The 10,953-nt window shown below is 34.7% G+C and overlaps 1 protein-coding gene across 2 annotated transcripts; it reads left to right on the top strand.

Moving 5' to 3' along the window:
• The first annotated feature begins 492 nt into the window (after window positions 1–492).
• LOC148081156 (thialysine N-epsilon-acetyltransferase-like) lies at window positions 493–7,497 on the top strand. 2 transcript variants are annotated; one of them, XR_015710877.1, is made up of 7 exons: window positions 493–574; window positions 635–686; window positions 742–825; window positions 2,671–2,772; window positions 3,851–3,891; window positions 3,955–5,659; window positions 5,711–7,497. XR_015710877.1 is itself a non-coding variant. In XM_087788578.1 (6 exons), exons 1-6 carry the CDS (start codon window positions 512–514, stop codon window positions 4,120–4,122), a joined length of 510 nt encoding a protein of 169 aa, XP_087644704.1. In that variant the 5' UTR covers window positions 493–511; the 3' UTR covers window positions 4,123–7,497. The 2 variants fall into 2 exon arrangements, 1 of the variants encoding a protein (XP_087644704.1); XM_087788578.1 differs by having other exon boundaries at window positions 3,955–7,497.
• Window positions 7,498–10,953: the final 3,456 nt, after the last annotated feature.

The raw sequence follows: 10,953 nt of genomic DNA, 5'->3' as shown, positions 1-10,953 counted from the left end.
TAGAATTATATACTAACACATTGGTGGTATAGAGAATACATACTGAATACTACTTTGAATATAGTTTAAGAATACTTTAATAAACCAAAATACGTACTAGAATTATATACTAACACATTGGTGGTATAGAGAATACATACTGATTAGTACTTTGAATATAGTTGAATTGCACATCTGTAAACGGTTACATTTTCAAACTTAGTGTAGAGTAGTGTTAGTAAAAGTACATACACCTTAGTAGTATACCTACTTTACTTATACTCAGTACACTTGACAACGAGAACCTTAATACGGTATTTTGTTCTCTCACGCATCATGTTGTGCACAGAGCCCTCTAGTGGTGAACTAATAGTACTGCGGAACAAGACGACGCTCTTCAGACGTAAACACCAGTCTGACGTCATCGCTCCCTCGGGTTACACGCCCGCTTCCTCCTCCGTCCACGTGGGGGCGCTGTGAGCCGCTCGGCTCCACTCTCGTCTTCCGGTCCGAAGAACCGTCAGCCTCGACCATGGACTTCTCGATCCGAGCCGCGAGCCTGGAGGACTGCAAGGACGTGTACCGCATGATGATGGTGAGGCTTCGTGACGTCAGAGCGGTGACGTGATGACGGAGCGCGTGTGGTTGTGCGCAGGAACTGGCGGAGTACGAGAAAGTGCTGGACCAGGTGAAAGTCACGCAGAGAGGTAACGTGCGCGCGCGTGTCAGAGGTCGAGAAGTGACGTGCGTGATGTTGAGCAGATCTGGAGCAGGACGGGTTCTCCAAGAACCCCTTCTTCCATGGCATCATGGCTGAGGTTCCGGAGGAGCTCAAGTCCAAAGAAGGTGAGCAGATGTGACGTCACAAGAATTAATATTTAATCTTCTTTTATAACTCAGTTAATATCGAAGGCTTGAATATGTTTATTTTATTCTGGATAATTTGTTTTAAATTTAATTATTTTTTACACAGAGTTAAATATTATATTTCCAATAGTTCACAAATATAATTTCTAAATTATTTATTTTTTTACAGTCTTTTAAATTCAAATCTTAAATTGGATCGATCTTTCAGCCAATCATGTGACGCACAGACTATCATGTGATGAGGCGGAAACAGTAAAGTACGAAACATCAACATAAAATAAACTTGCGCAAAATAAACTTTGGTGTCAAATAAATCTGATGTTAATGTTGCTTACATTTATTTTGAAGACATTTTATTTAGAGTTGATACAATAATAAACACAAAATAAGATAGTTAGCTGTCAGAAAAAAATACAATTAAAGTATATTAATTTTAGAAAAAGTATTTTTTAATTGTTCAAATGTTTTCATATTAAACTCTGTTCGTAAAAAAACCCATTAATTTTATGATATAATTGTATTCGCATTTAAAATCAACCTTTATCGATATACTTGATTAAATACAACAATAACACATTTTTTTATTTAATGATATAATTGTATTGTAAAAAATGTGTATAAACAGTATATCGATATGCTTGATTAAATAAAACAATTAAAAAAAACTTATTTAATGATATAATTGTATTGTAAGTAAGTCATTTTTATTTGTATAGCGCTTTTTTCCAGACCAGGAATATTGATATACTTGATTGAATACAACAATAATTACTTAATAAAAACATTTATTTAATGAAATAATTGTATTGTAAAATATATATATATATATATATATATATATATATTTTATCTATATACTTACAATAAAACACATGTATTTAATGATTAAACAAAGGAGTTTCTCAGTCTATTGGTCCTACACTTGGGGAGCAGCAGTCTCTGAGTGAACCTCTGGTTGGTGATGACAGTGTGCAGAGGGTGGCTGGTGTCATCCATGATGTCCATCAGTTTGTCCTCTTCTCTGCCACCGACACCAGAGAGTCCAGTTTATTGCCGACCACAGAGCCTGCCCACCTGATGAGTTTGTCCAGTCTGGATGAGTCCCTCTTGGATATGCTGCCCCCCCAGCATACCACGGTGTGAAAGAGGATGCTGGAGACGACAGATTGATAAAACTGCAGATGTTGAAGGACCGCAGTCTCCTTAGGAAATACATCCTGCTCTGGGTCTTTTTGTACTGGTGGTTGGTGTGTGTTGTCCAGTCCAATTTATTGTCCAACCACAGGCCAAGGTACTTGTAGGACTCCACTGCCTCCACCTCAGCTCCGTCTAAGACAACTATCTATATATATCTATATAGAAATGATTGACCTTAATTATTAAAACTTAAAAAACATTTATTTACAGATGTACTTCTTCTGTGACTCGTCCGTCAACCAGTGCGTGTTGAACATCTTGTCGTCTTCATGTTCGTCTCTGTTCTCATGTGTGACGCATTTTTCCATCCGTCCACGTCAGTCACTTCCTGTCACTCATTTATTTCTCCTCAAAGACACTTATGTAACAAACATCTTTAACCTCCACGAGTCGCCATGACGACGCGGTCGTTCCCTCCGCTGCTTCTCCGTGAAGACCTTTGACCTCCTCCAGCTGACACTGACCACTGCAGGTTCACTCTAGTGTTAATGACGAGCAGTCGCGGTGAAAATTAGCCATGCGTTCTGCAGTGAGTCAGAAGGTCTCCTGCGCAGTGGTCAGTAGCTAGGCTACATTTGTGATGATTGTAAACGACAATTGTGTTTTAATTGTGGTGTTTGGCTGCAGGTCACACCAAGGTCGGCTACGCTCTCTACTTCTTCTCCTACAGCTCGTGGAAGGGCAGGTCTGTGTTCATGGAGGACTTGTACGTGATGCCCGACTTCAGAGGTGACCACGCATGCTAACATGCTAACATGCTAACAGACCAACTTCCCTTTATTTATTCATTCAAGAGTCAGATCACTATATATCTAATAATATTATATCTTACAACAACAACAAGTCATATAGTTTTTATACAAATGGATTAAATAAAGCACTAACTAGGACTGTAATTAATTAATCGCAATTAATCGACAACTTAATCACAAGACCAGCAACACAAAATCACTGCATTTTTTACAAAAGGGTAAATCATAAAAAAATTAAAAAAATCATTAATTAATGCGTTTCAATGGAATAGAACATTTATTATGGTTAATTAATCACAATTAATCTTCTACTCAATCACAAGATGAACAATCCCAAAAATTCAACATATTTTACATAATGGAAAATCAAATGATTTTTTTTTTATTCGTGCGATAACATGGAATAGAAAAATTATTAAGATTAATTAATCAAAAGTAATCTATTACTCAATCGCAAGACCAGCAACACAAAAAACAAGAGATTTTAGAAAAGTTTAAATCATAAACAAAAACATTAAAATAATGGATGAATGCGATTAAATGGAATAGAAAAGTTATTATGATTAATTAATCGCAATTATTCGACAACTCACTCACAAGACAAGCAACACCAAAGAAAACAAAAGATTTTACAAAAGGTTAAATTGTAAATAAATGGAAATCGTAAACAAAAAGAAAAAATAATTGATTAATGCGATTACATGGAATAGAACAATTATTATGATTAATTAATCGCAATGAATCGATAACTCAAGTACAAGAACAACAGACAAATTATAAACAGAAGGTGTCAAAAAGATGATAAGGCTATTTAAAAATTTAAGAGAAAAGTAAAAAAACAAAAAACAAATATTACTGGACTGAATTAATCGCAATTAATCGACAACAAAGGAACAAGAAAAACGATTTGACAAAAAGGCAAATTGTAAAAATAAACAACGGTATTAAAATAATGAAGCACTAAGAATGTAATTACTAATCAAAAGTCAGTCATTTGACCGCCGTTCCTCTCTGGACTCTGATTGGACGAGAGATGATTGACACGTGTGTTCCAGGGAAGGGAATCGGGAAGGCGCTGATGAGCAAGGTGGCTCAGGTGAGTTCCTCAGGTGAATGATCCTCGCCAACCGTTGTCTTGACGACGACTCTCTCGCCGTAGCTGGGGATGGCGGCCGGCTGCAACCAGCTCAACTTCACCGTCCTGGACTGGAACAAGCCGTCGCTGGACTTCTACCTCAGCCAGGGCTGCTGGGACGTGACCTCCGACATGGGCTACCACTACATGTGCTGCCACGGGGAGGCGCTGGAGAACCTGGCGCAACCTTGAGCGGGGGTCGCAGGTGCAGCAGGTTCATGACAATCAGGAGTTGACTAAGCCCCGCCCATTTTCTCCGCCATAATACCTGCGTTAATAATAATAATAATAATAATGATCTATATTTATATAGCGCCTTAGCTTTAAAGTTGTTTATATTTTACACTAAAAACATCTTAAATCATTGTGATGATGCAAGAACATTATGACCAGCCATTGATCAATCCAGCTTCATGTATTGCAGCTTCATTTACTCCAAAGTCGAAGAATACTCGTAATAGTAAATATTTGTGCTGAGACAGCTGAGATTTCAGGGCATTGCAGTCGCACTCTTCTGACACCGAGTGGCGCCAGAAACATCCTATTAAACTTGCGTAGTTCTACTTTAATGCACCGGAGAATATCTCAACGATGTGAACAAAACATTTATGGTAAAGTTAACCAGTGCCAGAATATTCAAATGGTTTAATTTAAAATTCAAATATTATATGTTAAATAAGTGTTTTTTTTAAGCATTGCATTTTCTATTTAATAATTGAATACAATAATATCTATATCATGAAGCTTAATTTTTGGACAATTAAGTTAATTGTTTGATATTCTTGTTCCAATAATTCAGAAATACATTTTCTAAAAAAAAAAAAAAAAAAATCGTCTTTCTTGTTATTTGAATAATAAAATAAAGTTGTTTTTTGAATGATAAAGTATTTTAAATACAAAAAGAACATTATGGTTAAAAGATAAAAGGCTCTGAATTAAAACACATTGATTTAAAAAGAAATACTATAAATTATATGTATTAAAAAATACATATAATTCAAAAATATTGATTTTTGTTTCAATTAAATAAAAAATAAAAACTTTTTTATATAAAAATTATTGAATTCAACTATTTAAAAAAAAAATCCATGTTTAAAAATAGTTTAATAATAAATTGATCATTTTTTTAATTCAATGTTCTGATGTCACTGATATACTTCCATAAATCGAGTCAATCAATGATTTATTTATATGGACACTTGTTCTCCACTGACCTCTGACCTTAACAAAATATAAAGCGTAAACAGTGTGTGTTTCTTAAAGGGGCGGGGCTCAGTTAACACGTTTACACTAATAGTTTATAATAGTTTAAATTGCACTATGACCTGATTCTTCTGTGTCGGTAGATTAAAAACAATCTTGTTCACGCTCACTGTATTTGCCACTAGTAACAAACTATAGTTGACGCACAAGTGTGTAGTTCAGTGGTGAGTGTGTAGTTTGTGTACGATTCTCAACACTCTTGACCGTCTGTGAACCTTTAACCTCAACTGTCGTTTTAAAGCTGTTATCAACCTTGATATTTTAATTAAGATGAAAAAAAAACAACATATTGTTTTTTTGAAAACTCTACTGCCCCCTTGAGGTCGATATTTACCTTTGTTACTATTTCACATGTTTTTTAAACACTCCTGCTTCCTAAAGGATTTGATGGGTTTAGAACTTTTACACCTAAACCTGTGGATTATACCAAAACTTAGAGAGACTACTGAGGCTTCGTGAAGTATGAGTGGATAGATAAATAGATGGATGGATGGGTGGATAGATGATAGATAAATAGATGGATGGGTGAATGGATGGATGGATGGAAAGATAAATAGATGGATGGATGGATTGATGGATGGGTGGATAGATAAATGGGTGGATGGATGATAGATAAATAAATGGATGGGTGAATGGATGGATAGATAAAGAGATGGATGGGTGGATTGATGATAGATAAATAGATGGATGGGTGAATGGATAGATGAATGGACAGATAAATGGATGGATGAATAGATGGATGATAGATAAATAGATGGATGGGTGAATGGATAGAAGGATGGACAGATAAATGGATGGATGGGTGGATGGATGGATGAAATCTAAACAACAATAAAGAACATAGATTTAAAAGGATACAAAGGTTAACATAGAATAGAATCATATTTTCACTCCTGCCCCCAAACTCAGAATAATAAAGTCTAATAGACTCAGGAACGAATGAGGCCCTGAGTCTATTAGTGTTGCATCATGGGAGGAGCATTCGTGCACTCCTCCAAGATTCATGAAACGTTGTCATTACACTCTGAGTGAACTATGAACTCTATCAAATCAATTCATTTGAAAAAAATATTGCAGTTTTTGATTCAAGCTCGAATATTATACAACGTTGTCGACCTTCGTTTAGCTCTGAGCGACTTCCTCGTCATTTTTTTCGGGAATCTGTTGCGAAAAAACTGCTGCTGGAAACCATTTTGAATCCATGCGAGCTTGTTAAACAATAAATACTTTAAACTAAATAGACAAAACAACAACATCTCAATAAACACAATTCAAGAGTTTGAGTATTTGAATTGTTAAATTCATTGAATAATATGAAGCAACTAAAACACAATCCGTGAGACATTGATCACTACTAGAGGCGGCCACAAGGGGGCGGTAGACAACACGTTGTTTTTTTCTTACATATAGTCGATGGAAAAATACTCTGCAATATTGTAGCTGGAGTAAGAGTTTGTGTAGCACTGATGTAGCATCCGAGCACTGTTTCCTGCTCTGGCTCCCGTCTTCCTGCTGTTGTGGCACAATGTTGGCGTTCCTGTCGTTTTTTTTTCCACTGAAGGTTCTTCACCAGTAAATAGTTGCTGGAGGAGCCAAAACGGCAGCTCTGGGGTCTGGACTCGAGAGAAGGAAGTCTGGAGTCTGAAGCTCCATGTGCTGGAATTTCAAGAAAAGGGAAAGTCTTGGCTCAGGTGGCGTCTTTGAACCTGCGAGTGGCTCCTCTCGGCTCCTGCTTTATATCCCGCGCTGGAAAAAAAAAGAAAAAGTTGAATTCCCTCCAGGAGTCTAATGAATACCGTCTGAGCGAGAGGTTATATTTAGTTTGTTTTGCTTCTCTCTAAACAAGAAAGAACAACTTACTGATTTGTAGTTTCTGTTTATTCTTTCTTACATTTCTATGGTTTCTTATTTACATTTTTTTCAATGTTTTTTTTATTCGTGTGTGTGCGTGCGTGTGCATGTGTGCGTGTGCGTTCACATGCAGCGGCAGATTGAAACGTCAACACGGTGTCGGTCAGAGGTATTTATATCCGACTTTGTCCGCAAACGTTCCAGCGCAGTTCCAGACCCCAAGCTATAAATTACACCGCGCCGAGATCTTAACGTGGATCCAAAGATGTTTGCAATAAAACCGAGGAGTCGAACAATAAACGTGGAGGTTATATTTTTCTACTGGTTTTCAAGATGTCAAAGTGATTTTTCTTTTGCGTTTTCTAATCATGTGATGGTGTCGCTCCGAGTGTTTCCCGTTCGTCTACAAGTGTGAAGTGTTTAAGGATGTTATGAATAAATGTGGGGAAAATATTCACAAAATGTCTTTATTTCAATCACTGATCAAGTTGCATCTGAAAGAAATGACCTTTGAAAATTGTCATTTTCTGTCATTAAGTACTTTTATTGAGTCTTGTTATTACAGGCGATATATTTCGATATATATATTTTCACAACAAAGTGTGTAAAATATAATTAACATGCAAATATTCACAGCTTTCGTCTATTTTCGTTTTGCGATTAAACCTCTGTATCGTGTTCAGAAAATATTATATTGAATCGTACGGTGAGATAAATATATCGTATTGTATTTGGAAAAATATTTTATTAAATCTTACGTGAGCTAAATATATCGTATTGTGTTCGGAAAATATTATATTGAATCGTACGGTGAGCTAAATATATCGTATAGTATTTGGAAAATATTGTATTGAATCGTACGGTGAGCTAAATATATCGTATTGTGTTCGGAAAATGTTGTATTGAATCGTACGGTGAGATAAATATATCGTATTGTGTTCGGAAAATATTGTATTGAATCGTACGGTGAGCTAAATATATCATATAGTATTTGTAAAATATTGTATTGAATCGTACGGTGAGCTAAATATATCGTATAGTATTTGGAAAATATTATATTGAATCATATGGTGAGCTAAATATATCGTATTGTGCTGGAAAATATTGTATTGAATCGTACGGTGAGCTAAATATATCGTATTGTGCTGGAAAATATTGTATTGAATCGTACGGTGAGCTAAATATATCGTATTGTGCTGGAAAATATTGTATTGAATCGTACGGTGAGCTAAATATATCGTATTGTGCTGGAAAATATTGTATTGAATCGTACGGTGAGCTAAATATATCGTATAGTATTTGGAAAATATTGTATTGAATCGTACGGTGAGCTAAATATATCGTATTGTGCTGGAAAATATTGTATTGAATCGTACGGTGAGCTAAATATATCGTATTGTGCTGGAAAATATTGTATTGAATCGTACGGTGAGCTAAATATATCGTATAGTATTTGGAAAATATTGTATTGAATCGTACGGTGAGCTAAATATATCGTATTGTGCTGGAAAATATTGTATTGAATCGTACGGTGAGATAAATATATCGTATTGTGCTGGAAAATATTGTATTGAATTGTACGGTGAGCTAAATATATCGTATAGTATTTGGAAAATATTGTATTGAATCGTACGGTGAGCTAAATATATCGTATAGTTTTTGGAAAATATTGTATTGAATCGTACGGTGAGATAAATATATCGTATTGTGTTCGGAAAATATTATATTGAATCGTATGATGAGCTAAATATATCGTATTGTGTTCAGAAAATATTGTATTGAATCGTACGGTGAGATAAATATATCGTATTGTGTTTGGAAAATATTATATTGAATCGTACGGTGAGATAAATATATCGTATTGTGCTGGAAAATATTGTATTGAATTGTACGGTGAGCTAAATATATCGTATAGTATTTGGAAAATATTGTATTGAATCGTACGGTGAGATAAATATAGCGTATAGTGTTCGGAAATTATTATATTGAATCGTATGGTGAGATAAATATATCGTATAGTATTTGGAAAATATTATATTGAATCGTATGGTGAGATAAATATATCGTATTGTGTTCAGAAAATATTATATTGAATCGTACGGTGAGATAAATATATCGTATAGTACTTGGAAAATATTGTATTGAATCGTACAGTGAGCTAAATATATCGTATTGTGTTAGGAAAATATAATATTGAATCGTACGGTGAGCTAAATATATCGTATTGTGTTCGGAAAATATAATATTGAATCGTACGGTGAGCTAAATATATCGTATTGTGTTAGGAAAATATAATATTGAATCGTACAGTGAGCTAAATATATCGTATTGTGTTAGGAAAATATAATATTGAATCGTACGGTGAGCTAAATATATCGTATTGTGTTCGGAAAATATAATATTGAATCGTACGGTGAGCTAAATATATCGTATTGTGTTAGGAAAATATAATATTGAATCGTACGGTGAGCTAAATATATCATATAGTATTTGTAAAATATTGTATTGAATCGTACGGTGAGCTAAATATATCGTATAGTATTTGGAAAATATTGTATATAATATTAAATCTTAAGTTGCAAACTCATCAAAATACGTTTGGTTCTAAGGAACTCACTGTCTCTTGGTTTGAAATGATCTGTATTTACTGGACAGAGAGTCTTCACAGTGAGTGTGGAATGAAAAATAACAAACATACCAGAGCAAAAAACGATTTAACCAGAAGGTAAGAAAAGAATGATGACAAAGACACAAACATGGAACCAGAAAACAGGAAGAGAATGAAAGAGGAGACTGAAGAAAATAAACAACTGAATTAACACAACTGATGACGGATAAATACACGTTTTAGCAGCAAGAAGTAAGAAGATGTTTTTTTCGAAAAAAAAGAGAAAATAATACATTGAATTATGTCCAATTTCTTGACAGAAATATTCTGTAGCCAACAAATAAATCAAAAATGGTGCAAAAACATTGACCTGGAAAAAAAAAAATTGGGAATGAAAAGTATGTCAAAACACTACAAAAAGTAAACAAACAAAGACAAAATACATAATCCAAGAGAACACAGCACGAGAGAAGAAAATATAGAAGCAATAACCAACAGAAAAAAACGTTTTGGTCTGAAATTCAGTAGAAATTGAGTAGATCAATCAGTTCCTGTTTCATCAGGATTAAAATCTTTATCTGAGAATATCGTTGGCCGTCGTACAACAGCTAGCATTAGTTACATAGAAGTAAGTAAGTCGTTAATGTTTGTCAAACACAGAGGAAGATCATTCCTTAGTTTAGGAGCAACAGTCTGGAAGGATTTCTCTCCTCTGGTCCTGAAGCGTGTTCAGGAACCATCAGTAGATTCTGATCCACAGACCTGAGAGCCCGAGCTGGGGTGTAAGTCTGGATCAGATCACTGATGGAAGGTCTGACCATGAATAGATCTGAAAGTAAGAACCAGAATTTTAAAATTGATCCTGAAAGAAACTGGCAGCCAGTGAAGAGTTTTAAGGATCAGAGAAATGTGAGTTCTTCTACTAGAGCGGCTCAGAATTCTGGCTGCAGAGTTTTGTATGAACTGCAGGCGAGACACATCCTTCTTGTTTAGACACGAAAATAAACGCTTACAGTAGTCAAAACGACACAAACAAATGATTTAAAATGTCTACCCCCACACAAACAATCTTAATCTTAATCTTAAACCACAAACTAAGAATCTTTGAAATATATCTCAAACTCAAGATATGATTATGTATACCTTCGTTGTTCTCACATTGAGTTATCACAGCGGTTCAAAAAAATTCACATTATATTAAGACAAACAGTACAAAGATTAAAAAATAATTATAAAAAACAATACATGAAAATGATAATAATAAAAGCAATAAATAATAATTATAAATACGAATGATAATA

This window comes from Callionymus lyra, chromosome 4, assembly GCF_982586985.1.
Source record: "Callionymus lyra chromosome 4, fCalLyr1.hap1.1, whole genome shotgun sequence".
NCBI classification, from domain to species: domain Eukaryota; kingdom Metazoa; phylum Chordata; class Actinopteri; order Syngnathiformes; family Callionymidae; genus Callionymus; species Callionymus lyra.
This window is presented reverse-complemented; position numbering and strand designations above follow the sequence as displayed.

Excerpts from the sequence above, each read along its gene's own strand:
- LOC148081156 (XM_087788578.1), top strand. The coding sequence starts at position 512 with ATGGACTTCTCGATCCGAGCCGCGAGCCTGGAGGACTGCAAGGACGTG. Across the intron at positions 687-741 it reads GGTGAAAGTCACGCAGAGAG|ATCTGGAGCAGGACGGGTTC; the intron begins GTAACGTGCGCG and ends GATGTTGAGCAG. Across the intron at positions 826-2,670 it reads GGAGCTCAAGTCCAAAGAAG|GTCACACCAAGGTCGGCTAC; the intron begins GTGAGCAGATGT and ends GTTTGGCTGCAG.